A 22,468-nucleotide genomic window follows, 5' to 3' on the forward strand; every position below is an offset into this window, starting at 1 on the left:
CCGGGATTTTTCGGATTTTTCCCGTTTAGTTTATGAACAAACCGCTCTGTTTGGCAACAGGGGAGCCAAACCCACGGAACGCCTCTTCTTTTTTAGTATTGTTGTTTTCATGCATCGGGTCACCCGCGGCTGCCGAGGGGGAGTGGGAAGGGCTGGTTTGGAAGCGGGAGAGCAGAGAGCAGCGTTTCCCGGAGGGAGGGAAGGAAGGATTCCCGGCTGGAGCCCCCGTCTCCCGAGGGGAAGGAAGGAAGGAAGGAAGGAAGGAAGGATTCCCGGCTGGAGCCCCCGTTTCCCGGAGGGAAGGAAGGAAGGATTCCCGGCTGGAACGGGAGGAGCGGGCGCTGCGGGGCGGAGGAGAGAGGGGGCGGCTCCTCCGCCTGCCTCGGTAAGTGCTGCCGGCGGAATCCCCATCCTCATCCTCATCCCCGTCCTCATCCTCATCCCCGGGCAGATCCTGACACCCTTCCCCGTCCAGGGCTGCCGCTGCCACTCCCCGCTCCGGGTGGGATCCCCTCTATTGTGGCTACCCCAGGCATGTCCTGAGCCCTCTGCCCGAAGGACACCCCTCCAAACACGGTCTCCCCCTCGGCAAGGGTTCCCTCCTCTTCTCCCCCACCACAGATCCTCCCCGCGGGCAGGTCCCCAGCCCCTCCCCGGGCTGATGATCCGCAGCATCCTCGGCTTTTGCCCTACCTGGGGCCGGGGGTTTTGCTGCCCTGGGGGTTGGGGGTTTTGCCCCAAGAGTTTTGACTCCAGGAAGGGTGGGTTTGGCACCCCGGGGCTGTGGATTTGCACCCCGGCAGTAGTGTCTTTGTATTCAAGGGTTTGGGGCTTTTGCACCCCGGGGGTTGGGAGGTTTTGCACCTAAGGGATTGGGCTTTTTACACTCCGGGAGTTGGGGGTTTTGCTCCCCTGAGGGTGAGGGTTTTGCGTCCCCAGGGTTTGGGGCTTTGGCAACCCAGGGTTTGGGTTTTGCCTCCCCAGGGTTTGGGTTTTGGCACCCCGGCTCAGTTCCCGATGCCGGTGAGCACCCCCGTGTTTGCAGCGCGGGTTTGACCTCGCCTCGAGTTTTATTGCTGCGATGTCGCCCCTGTCTCTCGTCTCTCCCCGGGGCAGGCAGAGGCTGCCAGACCCGCTGTGGCTGTGCAGGAGCGTTCCCGTGTGCCGGGGACTGATCCCAAACGCTGTGCCGGCTGTGGATGAGGATTTTATCCCGCTCCGGGGCAGGAGCCACCATCCATCCCCAGGCAGCCGGGCTGGGAGCCGCTCCGTGGGGAGGGATCCGGGCTGGCCCGAGCCCCGGGTACCCCGCAGCTGGGACAACGCGCTCCGGGCTGGGGACACTGCTGGGCTGCTTCGGCCGACACTTGCTAAGGTAAGAATATTGTGGTTTATTGTGTTTTGTTGTGTTTTGTTGTGTTTTATTGTGCTCCCAACCCCGCGGCTCTCCGAGAGGCTGTAGGAGTGCGGGATTGGGGGTGGAAAGAAATCGTGCCCTGGGAAACGCTGTCCTTCCAAGGGGAAAGTTGGATAGAGGGAGGGAGAGTCAGTGCAGAGGCTCAGTCCCTGCTTCGAGTGCGTGTTGCACCGGTGGGAGCATCCCCAGGCGCTCTCCCCCTCCTTTATCACCACCCACAGCCTTCCACTGTTGGACGGATCGCTCGCACTGCTCAGCAATCACCGAGTGCTGCAGTTTTCCCATGGGGAGGAGGAGGGAAAGGTGTGTGAGGTCCTGGGGCAGGCATTGCTCCCTGCTGGTTTGTGCCTGATTCAGCAGAGCAGCAGAGCCTGGCAGCAAATAATTCCCAGTAATGTATTTCCAGTTTTCATCATTCCTCTAAGATTTTAAAGTGCAGTCAGCCTTGAGATTGCAGAGCTTTTTTTTTTTTTTTTTCCTTCCCTTGCCATCAAAATATGCCTTTCACTGATGAAATTAACCTTTAGCTTGGGATTTGTCTGCTGAATACATTAGGTGAAACTTTCTGGATATTGAAGGGGAACAGAAATGGAGGAGTTGCTTTGCTTAGGCAGCCTCAGAGCAGAATCCAAGCCATCAGTTTTTTGAAAGGAAGTAAAACCATAATATCCAAAAAAACCCCAGTGCAAACTCTAAAGCATCTGAGATCCCCAGGAAACCTGGGAAGATCCCACATCATGGTACAACTGGGCATGTATCCCTTTGGTTTAAGGTTTCTCCAACAGGAAAGTCTGAATGACTGATGTTGTAGAAAGAGTCTGGGCTATCTCAGCAGTGTAACCACATGGGCTGCTGCAGCTATTTAAGCATGCAGGAGTATTTAAAAGCTCCAGTATTTTAAGCTGAGGAAGCGGGGAAAGATGGCATATCCTGATTTCTCCCAATAATTTCCACAGAGAGGTTAAGATGGTATCATCCCCTGGTTCCCTGTGATGACAATTCTCCAGGCAGTTTGAGAGCAGCACTTCTTAGTTAACTTATTTCATTTAGCACACTTTGGATAAAGGTAGGCTTCTCAGTCAGAGGCAAAAGGATCCAGACACCCACCTTGGGCAGCTTGGCTCTGACAGGGACTGTGGATGAGATTCCAGGGACTCTGCCTGGGGATTTTTAAGAGGGATCAGGAGCAGCAGGATCCTGTTGTCTGCACCCTGAATTAGAGTTCAAGGTTCAAACATGAAGTTTCAAGAATCCATCATCTCTTGGTTTTATAGTTGGAGACGTAGGTGTCAAATAAAGACAGCCTTATTTCCAGCCCCTCAGCCTTTGTGTTGATAAAAAGGAAAAAAAAATATGACAAAAGAGTATTTCTCCGGTGTTTTGTGAATGTGGGCACATCTGTCTGGTTTTGTGCACTGTCATACTCCTGCATGTGTCCTGCATTAAGGACAATGCTGCTGTGAGTTTTTCACTGGAGGAGACCTTTAACCCAGGCTGGTGCCTGAGATGGTACTTGAGGAGCACAAAGAGCTGGCAAGGAGGAGTTCTAATAACCGTGTCCTTATTCTGCTCAAAGTTTGAGAGTGGAGTGTGCTCACAGAGCAGTGTGAGTAATGATGTGCTTTAATTAGAGTCGTTCTAAGGCTGATACAAGCTTAATGACCGTGTGGGAACAGGAATTCTTCAAAACCTTCTTCTTCAAAACCTTCTTGTCTCAGTGTTACCTCTAAAAAACCCCAAATAATTAATCCAGAATTCTCATCTATCATTCTCATCTACCCATGAATCAGAATTTTACAGTGATTTTTAAAAACTTGAAGACCGAATGTTTTAAACTTTAATTTTTGACATAGATTTTTTTGGTTTTTTTTAAACACTGATTTTTCATCAAACCTGATTTTTTGCTGTTCACATCTCCTATCCTAATGGTGCATGCTCTCCTGGGAGACCCTGGGGTTCACTGGGTGTTGCTCAAGTGTTTGAACTGGTTAGAGGTCAGCTCGAGGTGGGGTCAGAGGGCGTTTTCCAGATCTTGCAGAGGTACCAGAGGTGTGAGGACACCAGCAGGTGTGGGAGATGAGAAAGAAGAGGGCTGTGGAGCAGGAAATGGCCCTTGCAGAGGAAGGTTCTGGAGCCTGGCTCCCGTCTGGCCATGTGCTGTGTCCATGTGGATTTCTCACCTGTGTCCATGTGGATTTCCCACCCATTTCCCTGTGGATTTCCCACCCCTGTCCATGTGGATCTCCCACCCCTGTCCCTGTGGCTTTCCCATCTCTGTCCATGTGGATTTCTCACCTGTGTCCCTGTGGATTTCTCACCAGTGTCCCAGTGGATTTCTCACCTCTGTCCCTGTGGATTTCTCACCTCTGTCCCTGTGGATTTCTCACCAGTGTCCATGTGGATTTCCCATCTCTGTCCCTATTGATTTCCCATCCCTCTCCATGTGGATCTCCCACCCCTGTCCCTGTGGATTTCCCAGCTGTGTCCATGTGGATTTCCCATCTCTGTCCCTGTGGATTTCTCACCTGTGTCCATCTGGATATCTCACCCCTGTCCCTGTGGATTTCTCACCCCTGTCCCTGTGGATTTCCCACCCCGCTGTCCCTGTGGATTTCCCACCCCTGTCCCTGTTGATTTCCCATCCCTCTCCATGTGGATATCTCACCCCTGTCCCTGTGGATTTCCCACCCCTGTCCCTGTTGATTTCCCACCCCTGTCCCTGTTGATTTCCCATCCCTCTCCATGTGGATTTCCCACCCCGCTGTCCCTGAGCTGTCTGTGTGGAACACACAGGAGGGAGAACAGCCTGAACAATTCCTTCTGCCAGGAAATGTGGCTGCATTGAAACCCAACTGTTCCACAGGAGCTCCTCCAGCCTGATGACACCCTCAGTGGAGCTGTTAGGAAGAATGGCACACATTATCCTCTTTCCTGGCAATTATGGGAGAGCTGGAGACTGGATTTTTTATTTTATTTTATTTTTATGGGGTGTTCCCAGGATGTGGAATGTTGTCCAAGGAATATTTTCATTAGGACTGAGGTACTCAAGATATCCTGCAGTCTTTTAGCAGTGCTGGCCCAGGGGGCTGCCTGAGATGATGTTCAAAAAAACCTGATTGTTCTCAGTGCTGGAGGAGCAGGAGAGCTTCAGGTCTCAGCCAGTGGCTCCCAGCTCCAGTGAGGAAGAGCTTTCCTTCTTTATGTTTTCTTTTCTAGACAGCTTGAATCTTCCCTTAATTTTGGTTTGGGTTTTTTGGGGTTTTTTTTGGGTTTTTTTTTTTTTGTTTTTACTTAAAGAAAGAAAAGCACTAAATCCAGCTAACAAACAGAAGTCAGGGCATGGAGCTGAGGATTTTGAAGGATGAGTAGGTGCATGAGCACATGATTGCATCCAAGGACAAGGGCACTGTTGCTTTCAGAAAATGCAGCCCAGCCTCACAGTTGTGTAGGAATGCTTGGAAGAGGTCAGCAGGTGGAAAAGAAACACCCGGGTGGTGTAGGCTGCCTGGAATTCTGAAAGGTTTTCAACATAGTCCCTCATGGTGGGGGCTTTTAAGGAAATGTAATAGCCCTGAGTTAAGAAGGAAGTTCCCTGTGTGAAAAAAAAAATGTGGGAAATGGATTTTTAGAGATCTCCAAATGCATTTCCCACATTAAAACACTTGTCTGAAAGGTGACATGCAGGAGGGGTAAGTGCATGGTGAGTCACAGAGAGGTCAGGGATGCTCTTTACAGGGATAGGGGTTGGGATATCTGAGATTCTAGAGATCTGGATCATGAAGTGGTGACATTTACAGGCTAAAGAAAGTTTAACCAGGGCATGAAGGATAATGTCTGACTTCACTAAGTGAAAAAAAGTTTTTGTGAGACTCATTGAGCATTACAGTGGAGGAAAGCATTCAACTGTGAAGTGAGGTGGTTTTGAAAAGATGGAGAGAACCTAATTTCCTAATTTCCTGCTATTTTCCCATCTAAAGCAGTGGACTCTGAGCAGGAACAAGACCTTTGGATGGCCACAGCCCAGTGGAAAGGGCAGCTCAGTGCCACTCAAATCAGCAAATCGTGTCAGGATGGTGGTGAAAGGGGAGTAGGACAGAGCAGAGATCATTCCCTTAGGCAAATCCACAGAGCATCTACCCCTTGGAGCTTATTTGGAGCTCTGGTCCCTCTCAGAGGCTCAGAGGAGCGGGAGGGATGGGCAGGAATCCTCTGCTGCTCCTGTGAGGAATGAGCAGGCTGGCAGATGGGAGGGAGCTGTGGGGTGTGACAGAGGCTGCAGAGCCCAGAGTGGCACTGAGGGGTGGGTGGGGATGGGCTGTGTGATGTCTCTGGCAAGGCCAGGACCAGAGGCACACAATGGAGCTGGTGGCAGGCTCAGGACAAGCACAAAGTGTCAGAGCACAAAGTTTCACTGGCTGGGGCTGGGTACAAACCACAAATGGGACAGGACTGCTGGGAACGTGCCCTGTGCTGTTTGATTTTCCAGCATCAGCCTCATTCCATGGTTATGGCAATGGGAAGATGCCAGCAGCTCACATCCCAGGCAGCAGACCAAGAACTCAATGTTACAACTCACTTTAAAAGCTTTATGGCCAATCCCACACAGCAAAAGCACATTGACAGTAGTTCTGTCCAACCACTATAAGCACAGGTACCTTTGGTTAAACAATGCCTGCTTATTTGGAATACAATACCTGCTTGTGAGCCTTCAAACACAATGCACAGAGCTCCATTATCAAGCTTAGAACTTCCTAATATCTCACTAGATAAACTTCTCTGCAGCTTAGGGAGTTATTCTAGATAAGCATTAACACACAAACCATTGTTCTATTTGTCCTCACTTTTCTACTTCTTACACAATTTTTTTGCTGACAAATCTCATGGCTGCTGCTTAGCTCTAATCACAGTTCTGCTCTCTCTGGGGCTGCCTTTTGCAGGTTTCCCAAACCCCTCTGATTTTATGGATTCCCACACAAAGAGGTCTTTCTTTGCAGGGTGCAGAGCTGAGCTGTGGAAGTTGTTGCTGTAGGAGGTGATGGATGCTAAAAGTTTGCTGGGCCAGAGGGGAAGCAGGACAGTTTCATGATTCAGAAATCATTGATAACACCTCAAGAGGTAATTCTGGACCAAAGGCTGCAGGAAGGACAAAGAGAAGTTGGGAACATTTTACTGCCTTGTTCTTACACCCATCCTAAGCCAAAGTTTGGCCCCTGTGAGATGAAGCAAGTTGGGCTACAGGGATGTTATCAGGCCCACCCTCACACTGCACTCAGAAGGGTGCCCTGGAGATGTGAGATTCACCTGAGGGTCCTGTGGAAGCAGATCCTGGTCACAGGAGAAGTGATGATATTTAAATATAACAAATTCTCGTTGGGAAACATTTCTACAACTCTCTTTTCCCCACAAGTTTTGTCTTTGTGCTCCCTCAGCTACACGAGTGAGCTTTGAACTGCTGGAGTTTTTGCAGGGCATCGTTCCCACCTACCTGTGACACCACTTTGTAAAGTCTGGGAACTGAGCTGTGGACACAAGCATGTGGATTTCCCCAGCAGAAAAATCCCCAATTCAGGAGCTGGGAGCATCTGGGCACAGAGGGAACATGAGTCAGGGAGTCAGGGCTGCACCTGGGACACCTCAATGTGATGATCCTCCAGCCCAAATCATTCTGGGATTCCACAATTCTGCTCCCTGTGGAGCTGCTGGCAGCCCTGCTTGGCCATTCAGGCTGGAGGATGGAGCTGCCCCCTAAACTTCAGAGTCTGAAAAAGCACCAGGACAACCCAGGGCATAGCACACACTGAACAGTGGGGCTGTGGAACAGCCAGCCTGGGCAAGCAGCCCCAGCTGCTCTGGGGGTGGCAAAGATGGTATGGAGCATAGAGAGCCACAGAATGGTTTAGGTTGGAAAGGACCTTAAAGATCATCTAGTTCCAGCCCCCACATTATGTGGACTTGGCATGCTGTTCAGTGGGATTTAGCCCAGCCCAGCTGCTTTAATTTTTGATTTCAGTTGTTTTCTTTCCCTCTCTCTGCTCTCAGTACATTTCTATTTTTTTTTCCTGGTCTCATGTTTCATCTGATGATGCATTTTCATTCACAGGAGGGCTTTTAATTGCTGTGAAGGACTTCAGTCAATGCTTCACATTTATCTCACCCTCAGGATTTCAGACACTTCTAATGGGCTGCTAACCCAGGACACAGCCACAGCAGGGTGTGTGGATTTTTCCTGGAGAAAAATGAAGCAAAAATATTATTTCCATCCTCCCCTTCTCACACCTACAAATCATCATTGAGGTAATTCTGCTTCTCTCCTTTTGTCTCGTCCAGATTTTAACAGCGGGAAGATGCTGACGGACAGGAACGAATCCTGGCTCTCCAATTTCTCCTCTGCTGCCTCCTCCTTTGCAAGGGGAGGGGTTGGGCTCCAGGAGGTGCTGGTGGGCCTTGTCCTCACCCTCATCGACCTGGTGACACTGCTGGGAAACACGGTGGTGTTCCTGTGCCCCGTGGTGGAGAAGAGGCTGCGCACGGTCACCTACATGTTCATCATGTCCCTGGCCATGGCTGATTTCCTGGTGGCCTGCCTGGTGATGCCCTTCAGGTGAGGAGGGGCTGGGAGCAGAGGAGGACAAATATCCTTTCTCCCAGGTATTTTCTGAAAAATCCTCTTTGCCCAGGATTTCCTCCTGGGAAGCTGAGAAGCCTCAGAGAGGAATGAAAACAATAATTACCTGATTGCTGCTCCTGTGTTTGCTGCTTTGGAATGTGGCTTGGACATTGTTTACCAACAGGTGCATGTTTGGTTGGTTCCATGTGAATTGTTTTAACTTAATGGCCAATCACAGCCAGCTGTGTCAGACTCTGGAAGGAGTCACAGGTTTTTATTATTCATTCTTGTTAAGCCTTCTGATGTATCCTCTCTCTAAGGTTTAGTAGAGTTTTAGTATAGTATAATATAATATAATATAATATAATATAATATAATATAATATAATATAATATAATATAATATAATATAATATAATATAATATAATATAATATATAAATATATCAGCCTTCTGGGAACATGGAGTCAGATCCATCTCTTCCCTCGTCCTGGAGACCCTCACAAACACCACGGAGCAGGGCTGGGATTCACCTGCTGGGCTCAGGGCTGGGCTCTCCAAAGGGCTGAGCTGCGGGCTGGTGGCTGTGTGTGCTTCCCTGGCTGTGCTCCATGTTATAATCCCCTTATCATGCATGCAGACACAATTCCCAAGGGTATTTTTCCTGCTGGCCACACAGGGACCCTGGCTGCTGACCTGAACTTGATTTCCAGCTCTGTATGTGGAGCTCCAGTCGTTGCTCCCTCTTCCAGGACTAGCCCTGCATATGGGATGTAAGGAATTTATTCAGGATGAGCTGGGTAATTTAGGCTGCCCCTACATTTCATGGAGGAAGAGGCTCTGGAGAGGGCAGGTGTCCCTGCATGAGGTTTATATTTATGGGAGCTTCACTACCTGGATAAAACAAGTGAAACAAAAGCAGAAAGCAGCTGGCTTGTGGTCCTGGCTGTCTTGTCCTGCAAAGCAGCCAGAGGTTTGTGTAAGTCAGGGAGCTGCACCCTGAGTTCATGGGGCAATATGAGGAAGCTGAATTATTTCCATTTTCTATGCTTGAGTTCTCATTGGGCTGCCTATTCCTTTGAATTTGGCACTGAAAAATATTGTCCTAACAAGCAATTACAAACTGAGTTAAAAGTTCATGGTATCAGGTAACAAAAATGCAGTTAATGGTGTTCTTTTATAAAATACTACTGCTAACCTAAATTCTATGCTCAATGAATTTAAAGTTCAGGTTCTGAAATCATAGAACCATAGTGTGGTTTGGGTTGGCAGGGAGCTTTAGGGGTCATTTAACCCAACCCCTGCACTGAGCAGGGACACAGGCAACTGGAGCAGGTTGTTCAGAGCTCCATCCAACCTGGCTTGCAACACTTCCAGGGATGGGGAAGTCACAGCTTCTCTGGGCATCCTCACTGTAAGAAATTTCTTCCTCCTATCTATTTTGAATCTACTTTTAGTGATGTTTTACTTAAAGAACAAAAACACAAGGGGGAGCAAAGATGAGAGCATGGCTGGTGCTTTGTGCCCCTCCTGAATGTCCTGGTGCTGCCTGGTGGGAGCTGCCAGCTCCTGGTGGGCCCGTGCTGAGGAATGGACACTCCTGGCTCCATCAGCCTTGGCCAGCCCTGCCTGCTGTTCCACACTTTCCCACTGGTTTGGCTTCACATCTGTGCTGCTCTTTTGGATTTCAGTTTGCTCCTCAGTTGGCAGGTTGTTATGTGCCAAAGGGAAGGAAAAGAAATGATCTTAGGAGGCAGTTTGGCTCAGGAAAATGTGGCAGAAGGGAAAAACAAATTTGTTCTTGGTGTCTTAATTTCATAAGAGTAAGATTTTTCTTTTGTTCCTGTCTTGACTGGTTTGCAGGAGTGAGCTTAGCTCGTTGTCTGAGTACTCCAGGCAGTCTGTCATTTCCAGGCTGAATATTTCCAGCTATTCTTTTCCTCTGCAAGCAAAAGGGCAAGGCAGGGGTGACTTCATTGTGTGGGCTTTTTTGGCTTTTACTACTCCTTCTTCTCCAGCAGCATTTCCAAGCTGCAGAGGCTTTTTACCTCAGAGAAAAGGGGTCAGGTGTCCATCTCCCCATGCTGTGAGGATGCCTGCAGGTCAGGTGTGTGCAGGTGAGAACTGGGCACCTGCTCACCTGGGATCTGTGTGCAAGGCTGTCCCCACAGCAGCACATCTCCTTCTGGGAGGCCAGGGCACACCACAGCCTCTGCAGCATCTCTGGGGGTAAGGAGGGCTCTGAGCAATGGCAGAACAGCACCCAAGTCCAGTGCTGAACCCATGCTCCAATTCTCATTCCTCATTTCCCTCTGTAAAAGAGCCATGAAACCTGTCCATGAGTGTGCTGTGCATCCTCCATGCTGCCCATGGTGTAGGGACAGGCTCTGCTGTACCTTGCTTGGATTTTTGCATGGAATCCCACATGACAAAGAGCTGCTGAGGGCTGGGACCCTTCAGCAGCACTGTCCCCACCTACAGCAGTTGCTGTGCTCTGGAACAGCCTTCACAAGTCATTTCGTGAACTGGCGTGATGAGATGTAGATCAGGCATTGTTTTCTGATGTCAGGTTGGATCTTTCCTCCTTGCTGGACACCTGAGCACAGCAGCTCAGCAGCCCTGGGCTCACTGCATTTTACCAGCAAGCTGGGAAGTTACAGATAATTAAAGCTTTGCAGGACTAGGGAGTTACTCATCAAATTCACTGACAATGGTGATTTCAGCAGCACCTCGGGAGCTGCAGAGAGCTGGAGAAAGAAAGAAGCAAATGGCATCTCAGTGAATGCTAGAGAAACATGCATCAGCCTTCCTACAGCTGCCATATGTTCCTTCCTTTACTGCTCACTTCTCACAGGCCCCTCTTGACTTTGTTAGAAATATTTTTGGTACTGTGTCTGTTTTTGCTGGTGTGTTTACCTTGCTGAAGCATTTATGAGCCACATAATGTACAGTCTGCATGGGCTTCCTCCTAGGATGTTGTTGTTTTGTTTCTTTTTAACCAAGAGTGGAAATCCTTTTTGGTTTGGAAGCATTTGATTGGGTGTGAAGTGAGTTTCTTGGAGATGTCCCACGCCCCAGGAACTGGGGAGAAATCATAAAAGCCTGTGCTGTGCCAGGCACTGGGAAAATGCTGTCTAAACAAAGCTGTGCAGATGTAAATTTAGGGAGATTTGTGGGGTAAAGCACCTCTCTCAAGGTACTTAGGCTGCAAGAAGCACAGGTTTGCTCTTGTTCAGTCATGCTCTAGATATGGGGTGCTGTCACTGTCATATTTTCTGGAAAAATCCCCTTGCCCAGGATTTTTCTCCTGGGAAGCTGAGAAGTCTCAGAGAAAAAGGAAAACAATATTATCTGATTGCTTCTCCCTGTTTTGCTGCTTTGGAATGTGATTGGAGAGTGTTTATCCAACAGGTGGATGTTTGATTGTTTCATGGGAATTGTTTTAACTTAATGACCAATCACAGCCAGCTGTGTCAGGACTCTGGAAGCAGTCACAAGTTTTCATTATCATTCTTTGTAACCTTCTGTCTGTATCCTTTCTCTATTCTTTAGTATAGTTTTAGTATAGCATTCTATAATATAATATAATATAATATAATATAATATAATATAATATAATATAATAATAATAAATTAGCCTTCTAAGTACATGGAATCAGATTCTCAATTCCTCCTTCATCGTGGAGACCCTGAAAATACCACAGGGTGCCCCTTTTTTGGGTTGTGCTTGGAGGATGAATCCCTGCTGTCTGAGATGTATGCCCACCTTTAGTGCCTGTGTGATAAAATACAGCATTACCTCAGTCACAAGGAAATAGAAGCAGAATGGTTTGGGTTGGAAGGAACCTTAATGATCATTTTGTTCCAGCCCTGGCCAGGAACACCTGTCTCTAGACCAGGTTGCTCATCCAGCCTGGCCTCATACACCTGCAGGGACTGCACAAAGAGCCCCTCCAGCTCTGATTTCCACCTGTTTTCTCTCCCAGCATCATTTACGAGGTGACAGGGATGTGGCTCTTTGGGAAGCTGTTCTGCAAAGTCTGGATCTCCTTCGATGTCATGTTCTGCACCGCGTCCATTGTCACGCTGTGCTTCATCAGCCTGGACAGGTACTGCTCCGTGGTCACCCCCTACCACTACTCCAGGAGGATGTCCCGGGGCAGGTGAGTGCAGCTGCTCCTCCTTTTGGCTCCCTCCAGGCTGTCACTTGGACATGGCCTGTCACTGTCATATTTTCTGAAAAATCCCTTCACCAGGATTGCTTCTCCTGGGAAGCTGAGAAGCCTCAGAGAAAAAGGAAAACAATAATTATCTGATCTGCTTCTCCTGTGTTTTGCTGCTTTGGAGTGTGGTTTGGACATTGTTTACCAACTGGTCATTGTTTGATTGGTTTCATGTGAATTGTTTTGACTTAATGACCAACCACAGTCAGGCTGTGTCAGGACTCTGGAAGGAGTTACAAGTTTTTCATTATTATCTTTTAGCCTTCTGTCTGAATCATTTCTCTATTCTTTAGTATAGTTTTAGTATAGTATTCTTTAATATAACAAATATAATAACTATAATAACTATAATTAATATAATATAATATAATATAATATAATATAATATAATATAATAATACATTAGCCTTCTAAGAACATAAGAACCTGGAGTCATTCTCAATTCCTCCTCTGTCTGGGGAACCCCGAAAATACCACAGTGGCCTACACTGATCTGAGGCTGGATGAGCTCAGATCATTCAGGTGCTGCCCAGAAGCAGAGTGATGTGGGGAAAGGAACTTTCACCATTTAAAACTGCAGAAAATGCTTAATGTGTTGCAGGAGAGGACAAGGAGGATGCAGCTGAGGGGGTTGGATGGTGCTCCTGGGAGAACATTTTTTGAGCTAAAGAAGGGTTGCAAAACGGGGTAGAAACCAGTGATATGGGCTGGGTTGGACCTACAGGTTTTTCCCTGTGCAGTCATTTCACAGGAATTTCATAGAATGACAGAATGGCTTGGGTTGAAAGGGACCTTAAAGATGACCTTGTTGCATCCCCCTGCTATGAGCAGGGACACCTTCCACTAGACCAGGTTGCTCAAGCCTTGGCCTTAAACATTTTCAGAGATGGGGAAGGACTTCTAAGGACTAGGTGAAAGGAGACCCAGAAGGATGCATGTAGCAGTAGTCCTCCCTCTTAAACTCACCATCTTTTCTGAAGTGATATTCAAGGAAAACAAGGAGAGCTCCTGAGCTCCCATGAAGGTTTCACGTGAAAGGCTGAAATGAGGACTGCAGGGTGGGGAAACTCATCTGAGGGTGGGCAGAGAGGACACTGCAGCAGTGGAGTGCTTTACAGGGTGGGTTCAGGCATGTTTTTCCCACTGTGACTCTTGCTGTGTGTGATTTGTGGATCACAGGCAAAGAGAGGAGGGGGCTCTGTGGCCCCACTTGCAGATTCTGCCATCTGGTGTCCATCAGCTCCATCCTCATCAGGCCCCAGAGGGTGAGATAATGGCCAGATACTAAAGCTGAAAGCAAAAATATCTACATGCTGTTGTTTCAAATACTAACAGACATCTTCTGTAAAACCTTTCCTCATCTTTTCTCAGCCAGCTCTGAGCACTCCTTGAGCTGACCCCAATTCTGTCGACTACAGACCAATTACCCAATTGTTAGAGATATGCAAGTCTGGACTGGTTATAGTCCAGCTTTTTCCCTTCTCCACGCCCTGCTGGACTGCTCAGCAACGATATCCCACACAGGTTACCATGGGGATTGAAATGTACTGGATGTTCTCAGCCCAAAATTACTCAGACCCTCCCTCCTTTCTGCATCTCTTTCCTTTTGCAGATGCATCGTGATGACCTGCACGGTCTGGGTATATTCCTCCCTCATTTCCTTCCTTCCCGTCATGCAAGGCTGGAATGAGATCCCTGGGGTGGACTTCGATGCGGGCAGGGAATGCATCTTTGTCACCAACTGGGTTTTTGCCATTGTGGCTTCTGCCCTGGCCTTTTTCCTTCCCTTCATGGTCATGTGCAGCATGTACTTCTTCATCTACCGAGCCTCCCGCCTCAAGGCCACGCGCATCATGTCCCAGACGCTGGAGATCCACTACCACCCCAACAGCAAGAGGCAGAACCACCTGCAGCTGGAGAACAAGGCCACCAGGACCATCAGCATCATCATCTCCGTGTTTGTGCTGTGCTGGCTGCCCTACTTCGTGCTGAACGTCTGGCTGGCGGCCAGAGGCAGCGACTCCACCAGCACCGTGCTGCTGGGCACCTTCAAGATCATCACCTGGCTGGGCTACTGCAACTCCACCATCAACCCCCTGCTCTACGCCTTCCTCAACAGGGACTTCCAGCACGCCCTCAAGAAGCTGCTCCTGTGCAGGCGCAGGTCTCAGGTGGACGTTGGGGAAGACATGGTCTCCATAGCCACGTTTTCCAAGACCGCTCCAGAGCTGGAATACAGCGCCGCGGTGCCCAACGGTGCCCCCAAGGGCAAACCCAAGTCATAGGAGGAGCAGTCGCTGGAGGCGGTGATACAGAAAGTGCTGGAGCACGTCCCAGTGGAAAAACAAAGGGTAGGAAAAGAGGGGAAGCAGGGGCTGGAATATTACAGCTGGGGACAATACAACAAAGATGCATTTCTTCACCTTCCGCATGAAGAACTCAGATATTTTAGAGGCAATTTGTTGTATATTAATGGAACTAATTCATTCCTGGATAATTATTTTTTCTAATGAGCATTTTCTAAGACAAATTCAGCCTTCATTTGGGTTAAAAAAAACCAAACCAGTATGATACAATGTGACCTTACATTTGTGTACATCTTGGTGATTTATGTCAGGTGGGACAGTGTTTCTTATCAAGCCACTGTAGCTTTTCACCTCGAAGTTTCATTACAGATTGGACCAGTTTTAATAACTCCACCTGTGCCAGTCTGTGTATGGGAATTAGAGGAGGGATGTGCTCACTTCCTAAAGAGGCACCACTCTGCAGCCTGGGCTGTTGCTTAAGGTTCAGCTCACTGGCTTCTGCAACATCTGGATATTCAGAACTTTCCACGGCCTTCTGTGAATTATCTGGGGGTTTCCTTATTAATTCTGGAAGGGGACATTCCCTGTGGCAGACCCCAGGAGATGACAAACACTTGCTGTAACAGCAGGAGCGCTGCAGTTTCAAAGCTATAGGTGGCTGAAGATGGGATGTGAACAGGAATTGTTGTGTGTACACTGTGGTATCTACCAGAGACATGAAAAAATAATGATACATGGAAATGATTATTTTTACTACTCCCAAGTGCTCGTCTGGACTTCCAACAGCACTGGCTCCCTGCAGGAAAGCCACAAGTGCCTCACTGAAGGGTTACTCTGAAAAGTTAGCAGGGGACTGTCCTCAGAGGTAGCAAAATGCAGTAGGACCTGCCTGGAGCAGCTGAGCTACTGAAGATGCCAGCACAAGGGTCAGGAGTCCTGTCTCAAGAGCCTGGTAGAAAAACCAGCCCTGACCCGGGGTTCAACAGTGGTTCTCCTGTGAAATGACTCTCCATGGAGAGGGTGAGATGTTCCAGACCCTACAACTCCAGCAACAACATGGAAGTGGTAACTACCTACACCTTCTTCTGGGGGAAGCATCCTGTGGGCACAAAGGTGGACAGGGCAGAAATCCTGCTCCTGCCACCCAGCTCATTTTGACAGAATAGGACAAAGAATGGGGTTTCATTCCCAAGAGCTATGGGGGAGGGAAAGGAGCTGAGGGATAGGCAATATCCTGTGAAAGAATGGGACAGCACAGCAGAACCCCAGCCCAAAGCCTCTTCTGCAGGGCTATCCCAGTTTGGGTGTTCTTCCACGAAACAGCTGGCAGGAAAGTGCACATCGCTCAGAGGAAAACCTCCCAGGTTAGAGAAGAGCCTTTCTCTGTCAAACCCTGCAGCAATAAGGGACAGAGACAGGGACAACACACTCCAGTGCTGAGAGAACCAAGGACTGACCAGGCAGTTCAGAGCTGAGCAAGGCCAGATGCTTTTGTGGCTGGGCAGGGACCCCACAGGGGAGGACTCATCCACCCCTTTGAGGGCAAATGTAACATCCCAGAATATGCAGACACACCTGGTGTGAACACATATGCCAGTTCTGGTACTGAAATGCTGCAGGGCCCTTGGAATAGGCAGTTACCCACATCCAGATACACAGCAAGTTAAAAATACCTTAATCCTCATTTCCTGTGCTCCACCTGTAATCACTGGGCTGGCAGGGAAGGCAGAGGCTCCCCACGAGGCCATTTCACTGTGCAGCTGATGCAAACAGGGACATCCAAGGAAGGGAGCTGGGGTTGTTCAGCCTGGAGAGAAGGAGACTCAGAGGTGACCTTATCACTCTCTTCAACTTCCTGAAGGGTGACTGTGGTGAGCTGGGGCTCGGTCTCTTTCTCCAGGCAACAACAGACAGAACAAGAGGACACAGTCTCAAACTGCGCCAAGGGAGATACAGGCTAGAATGAAGGAGGAAGTTTTTCACAGAAAGAGTGGTCAAATACTGGAATCATCTACCCAGGGAGGTGGTGGAGTCACCATCCCTCGATGTGTTTAAAAAAAGACTGGATGTGGCACTTGGTGCCATGATCTAGCTGAGGTGTTAGAACATGGGTTGGACGCAATGATCTTAAAGGTCTCTTCCAACCTAGAAATTCTGTGTGAAAGTCAAAGCAAGGCTGAAGGATCTTTTGATAGCTTTGGCCAAACACAATTCTGTGTGTGAGGACACACTTAACTCTCCTGCTTTAACCCAGCTAAACACAAGTTCTGTTCCTGATCAGACACTCACTGCAGCATTCTGGTTTCACCTGGACAAGCCAGTATCTGGGAGAGTTATCCAAGAGGATGTGGAAGACAATCACTGTAATCTACTTCTGCCTTATCACAAAGCTGCAGGGTGTCAGTTGGTTTGATTGCTGTCACAGTGTCACACCACAGCAGAGTAATCCCCAGAAGGATCTGAGTCCAGTATCCTTTTAGGAAACTGATCTCAGACACTTTAACAAATTTAAATCTGTAAAAGAGAAAAATAAAATTATACAAGAACAGCTGTAACAGCATAAGAATTATCCCTTCTCCCCTCTCTGGTGAGCAATTGCATCCATAATCCACCCAGTTTAGAGCTCAATTCCCTTCTTTCTCCAGATCCTGTCTCACTTCCAAGCAGCACATTGGGTTTTGCGTCATCACACACGCTGTGGCCAGTGTGAGACAGGGAAGCAAAGAAGTTTCAGGAATGCAGAGCCCATCCTGTTCCCACTGCACAGGGCTGCCATCTGCAGCACACAGGGATGCAGGCTTCCAACAGAAGCAACTACTATTTTGTCTTATAAATAAAAAAAGTTTATTAAATCATTTAGACTTGAAAGAAGTCACAGTAATTCAATGCACTCAACAATTACAACAAGTGCATCCTGTACACCACCAACCCAAATGGATTGATTCTGTATTTTATAAATAAAAATTAACATATTTACAGTGAGAAATAAAAGCATGTCATTAGGCAGTTAAATTAGCAGATTACACAAATGCCTACCAGTTGATTTTTTTTTAAAAGTACAAATCTACAAGATTACATACGACATGTATGACTTCATTAGGTTTAAATTTTCAGAATCACAACATTTTTGTACATAATTTTGACTATGGCTCTTCCAACCACTGCCTATAAAACCCCCCATTTAATGGCAAAAAGCTCCTTTTCCTTCTCTACAGCTTCATCCGTGTAAGATGCATTCCCTAAGATCTACTGTAGTGCAGAAGTATGAAATTATTTCCTCTAAAGACAGGCTATGGACAGTGAAAATATGTACAACTGTGGTACTTTTTTGCTTTAAAAATAGTGCAGATTCCCAGTTTACCCACCAGGGAAAAAAATGGAGTCAAAGTTAATTTCAAAATCATCTTCATTTCACCAAAGAGCAAGTGACCCGGATAGACACTCACTAGGCTTAGAGACTGTAATTTGCTCTATAAAAATACAGTATTTTAATTCTATTTACATGTTACAGATCTCTCACTCACCCAGCAAGCTGACATTTACAAGCTTCAAAAAAACCCAAGAAACCCCCCCCAAAAAAAGATAATGGAGCACAATATTGGCAAGCACAGCAGCTGGACCTGTCCACTTAGGAGAGCAAAGGTAAGGAAAATGGAATGTCAAAGGTTTGGTTACTGGGCTTCCTTGGCTGTCAAAGTAAACAGAAATCTGTCCAACATGTCTTATACATTAAACATGGCAAAAAAAGCTGAAGTAAACTATTCCCAAGATAAACATTCTGCATCATAGGATCCTTCTGCTGAACAATCCCTGTGAAACCTGCCAAGTGGAAGAAGTGATCCTGAGGATAGTTATTTGCTTGGTTGTCTGGAATGTTTATTTCCTGATAGGCTCATTGTCCGTGACCTCTGCCTGAGCACGGGCTTGGGTGGGAGCTCCAAGTCTTCAAAGACAGGATTTTCTATGATTGCTGCAGCCTCTGGTCGTTCAGTGGGACTTGGAGAGAGCATGTCCTTCACCATGGTGTACTGAAAGAAAAGACAACACATATTACATGAACCAATCCATAAACTCTTCCTCATTTCATGTCCTGGCTTCAGCTGTGGCTGTGTGAAGTAGTGGGAAATAACCCCAGCTGCTTTCTGAGTTATTTGGGTGTTATTTGGCTCAGTAGTTAGATGTGCACTAAATATTTTAAAATGTATCACTGTTCATCTGTTAAAAGTGTCTTTACTGTCATTGGATTCAAGGTTTAATAGGGTTATAAAAAACTTCACATTATTTGCAATCAAAGTTAAATATATGATACATAATTTATATGTAATTTTTAGATTCATGTTTAGCCATCACGTATTCAACCACACTGAATTTCTCTCCTGCCAAATTAGAATTTTTCCTTTAAATGTACAAGTAGTTGGAATATTTGTTTCAAATTTAATCAGAATTAGTGTTCTACTCCAGCTGAGCACAGCACAGCCCCTTCTCCCAGGCAGCTTTCAGCTGTAAAGCAGGAAAGGCTGGTCTCATTTGGCCACTGGTCTGAAGCTACCCTGAACACCTGAAAGCAACTCAGCTTTTTTCTGGGGAGGTTTTGGACATCACCTCCTCTTTTACCTGCCACCACATCACTTTACAGACCTGACTAATGAGAACACAGCATAATTTGCTCATGTGATTTCCCTCTTGGGAGGTCCAGCTCTGGAGGGGATCCCATACAGCCATGGTGCTACTTAGAGCCTCTCCTTTACCTGTCTGAATCTTTGCATTTTCTATTTGGGAATATGGATTTGTTGCAGGAAATCATGACAGGATGTATGTGAAATGAATGGCTGTAAGTGACAAAGGGAAGCCAGGTAAAAAAGTATTCCTGGAGGAACACTGTGACAGATGTGTCATTGTGCCCATTATTGCAATGTTATAGCTTTGAAATGTGGAGAAGTACTGGGATAGGGAAATGCATCTTAATAACATGAAAGCTACCTGGTTTCTCCATTTTCACCTACAAAGCAACTGGAAAGCAAAGAAAAAAAAGCTACAGTTATTAATGAAAAGGCTATAATTAATACATCAGCTGTACCTACCTCTTGTGCATATTTCTGAGTGAACAGTGGTGGAAAATTCAAATTTCGAACATCACTTAAAGTCTGCAAAAATATGAAGAATGACATGTAACTTTTCCAAAATATCATTCCTTAGTAATATTAACCTACCCTTCAAAATATGCAAATTATGCAAAGAAATGAGCCTGCTGGAAAGAAAACTATTTATTTTTAAGTGTTGCTTTAGTGGTTAAAAATCACAACCTAGTTGAACAGGTGAGTTGCTGCTTCCCTAGGTATTGAGCCTGCAACAGAAGGAGTTGTGCTACAAGAATTGTGATCTCTGCAGTTTTAAATCAGTCAGATACATGAACCTGAACTTCCTCACTTCAGCTGAACAAAACCAACAAATCTGTGCACCACCCATAACTCCAGGATGGCCTACACCAGTATTAAGACACATGAAATTATTGTCTCTGCATTACCAATGTAAGCACCTGTCTTTGTTTAACTTTTAAGGAGGAATGAGAAGATTTATCAGCAGTTTGGAAAGCAGTTGAGTTGGGTATTTCTGTGCTCCTTTCATACAAAGGCCACTGGCTCCATCTAGTGACGGTGTTTTTCCCATGTGCAGTATTTAGCACTTCAATTTTCTTGGAAGGATCTGCTTTTACAAAAGTTTGAGCACAAAATACAAGAGTTCTAAAGTTAAATCAAAATTCATTTCACTATTACTCCACTGGAAATATAAAGTGACCAGTTAATAGTGATGGGCAACAGCCAAACTCCTTTTCAAGAGAACTGAGTTTGATGACATTAAAATGCTTCAGAAAACTTTTCCCCTTTTCTGTCAGCTCAGCCTGCATTTAGTGATCTGTTTCCAGCATGTCACTTGGAAATAAATTGCACTGCTACTGACTAACTGCTCACAGCTTGAGACACAGGCAGCTCTCACGCTCTACCTCTGGGGATTTTTCCAGCCAGTTGTCACAAATTCCTAGAATTTGCTGGGTTACTTGGTCAGGCAGAGCATGTTTTGCTTCAGCAAGCAGTGCTAATGCTTGGCTGAGGCCAATGAAAACCTCAGTGTAAGAACTCAGAAATAGCTACTGAAGCAGTGAAACTCCAGAATCCAGCAATGAAATGGCAGGCATTTCCTTTTCAGCAAAAGGAGTGAAATGTCAGTGAAAATCCTGGAAAGTCAGGGCACTCTTTTAACACTCTCTTCAAGTAAAAAATTTGAATTAGATGGAATTTAGGGTTCATTCTGATTATTTGCTTTGCTTCTATTCTTAGGAGAGAAACTGGAAGGGTAAAGCCTGTAATCACTGCTGCAAGAGATCTGAGAATCCAGGATGGCTCTTCCCCAGGTATTGTGTTTCAGTAAAACTGATTTAGAGAAATTGAAACTGATATCAGTGCCAGAGGTTCAAATTAAACACCAAGTCCTCCTCTACACTGTACTGGCTGTGCCATTTTAAGCCAGAGCATCTTAATCAAGAGAATCAACAGATGAAGCACTTGGTCAGGCTGCTGTTCAAGCTGTTTCTTACTCTCTGCTAAACTCACTCCATCTTCACCTGAGAATGTAACACCCCCAAGCACATTCAAGTGATAAATACAAGTTTTAATGACTCTTTCTTTCCTAAACAGGTCACTGGTTGTCAGAGAGGAGAGACCTTTCTGGCTGTAGCCCCTGTTCTCCATGAACTTGCTCCTGAGCAAGATGGAGCTCACATTTTAACAGCAAGCAAGAGCTGTAATGCACCATCAAAGATCCCAAATTCACATCTGCTGCAATGAATGGCAGCAGTTATGGGAAGATTGTGCTTGAAGCTGAGTGAGACTCACAGCTAAGACTCACTGGAAGAAAAGGAACAGCCATTTTTCACCAAGTGCTCTGGGTGAAAAAGCACTGCAGATGCAAATGAAGGAAGAAATAATCAAAATGCACAGCGTGGCTCCAATTCTTGAATGAAAACCAAGCTGGCAGGCTTAAAGTCACAAGCTATATTTATTACTTGAGTTCTTGGATATTGTAGTTCAATAGTTTCTCTTCCTTGGCTTCACAACAGAGGAGCTTTGTAAAGAAATTAAAGCCTCAACTCAATCACACACATTAGGAAGACTGCAGTTTATTTTCAGTGATTCAGGGGGTCTGTACAAGGCTGATAAAGAAGCTGTGCTCCTGGCTGCAAGGCTTTTCTCCAAAGAAAACAGGACAGGAACCTCTCGCCAGCATTTCACCAAGTGAACAGCTGTTTTACACAAATGCTCAAACTGAAGATAACCCAACACACCACACATACCTTGACCCTCTCCATCTGTGTGCTGAAGGGGTAGAGCAGCTCAAAGAGAATCAGTCCCAGAGAGAAGATATCCACCTTGTGTGAATAGGTGTTGCCACAGATCTGAGAAGGCAAAGTCAGAGTCAGGGCAATCAAGGTACTGCATGCAATTATCTACAAATTAAACATCACCCCTGCAAGTTCACCTGTGCAAGTCACCAGCCCTGTGCAGAGCTGGAAGCAGCAGCACAGGAACGTTGGTGAACTTCAGCCATGAGCAGCAGGGAGCAAGGTTCTGATCCTCAGCTCCTCTGTGCTGCAAAGCAAAATGTTTCACCTTACTTAATCTCATGCACAAGAGTGTGTTCTTCCTCAATTAAGTGGAATCTTTTACAGTTACCTTCCTATACTGCATTAAAAGCAAGAAAAATAAATGCATTCAGTCTGAATAATTAGCCACTGTTTTTGCTATATACATTTAAATATGCATTTTGGAATTCAATTTACCTCAAAAGTATTTTGATGAGAAAGAATTTAAGTGACTTGATTGCAATGGTTTACTAGGAATGCCTGATCTAAGAGCTCCCAA

General features: G+C 46.5%; 2 protein-coding genes across 3 annotated transcripts in view; one reads left to right on the top strand and one right to left on the bottom strand.

Annotated features, from left to right (window-relative positions):
• The first annotated feature begins 1,350 nt into the window (after window positions 1-1,350).
• Window positions 1,351-22,334, top strand: LOC136555767 (histamine H2 receptor-like). Its single transcript, XM_066548770.1, has 7 exons — window positions 1,351-1,375; window positions 7,745-8,018; window positions 12,010-12,186; window positions 13,859-15,617; window positions 18,064-18,194; window positions 20,888-20,961; window positions 21,245-22,334. The coding sequence occupies exons 2-4, from the start codon at window positions 7,762-7,764 to the stop codon at window positions 14,529-14,531; spliced, it is 1,107 nt and encodes a 368-aa protein (XP_066404867.1). The 5' UTR covers window positions 1,351-1,375; window positions 7,745-7,761; the 3' UTR covers window positions 14,532-15,617; window positions 18,064-18,194; window positions 20,888-20,961; window positions 21,245-22,334.
• EIF2AK3 (eukaryotic translation initiation factor 2 alpha kinase 3) overlaps window positions 17,373-22,468 on the bottom strand; it is a 43,116-nt gene continuing 38,020 nt past the window's right edge. For both annotated transcript variants that reach the window (XM_066548768.1, XM_066548769.1), the window contains exons 15-17: window positions 21,901-22,002; window positions 19,634-19,696; window positions 17,373-18,580 (exon numbers count right to left, since the gene is read on the bottom strand). In XM_066548768.1, the coding sequence (XP_066404865.1) occupies window positions 18,404-18,580; window positions 19,634-19,696; window positions 21,901-22,002 (342 nt within the window). In that variant the 3' untranslated portion in view covers window positions 17,373-18,403. The remainder of the gene's footprint in view (window positions 18,581-19,633; window positions 19,697-21,900; window positions 22,003-22,468) is intronic.

The sequence above is a fragment of the Molothrus aeneus genome, chromosome 4 (assembly GCF_037042795.1).
Source record: "Molothrus aeneus isolate 106 chromosome 4, BPBGC_Maene_1.0, whole genome shotgun sequence".
Lineage (NCBI taxonomy): Eukaryota > Metazoa > Chordata > Aves > Passeriformes > Icteridae > Molothrus > Molothrus aeneus.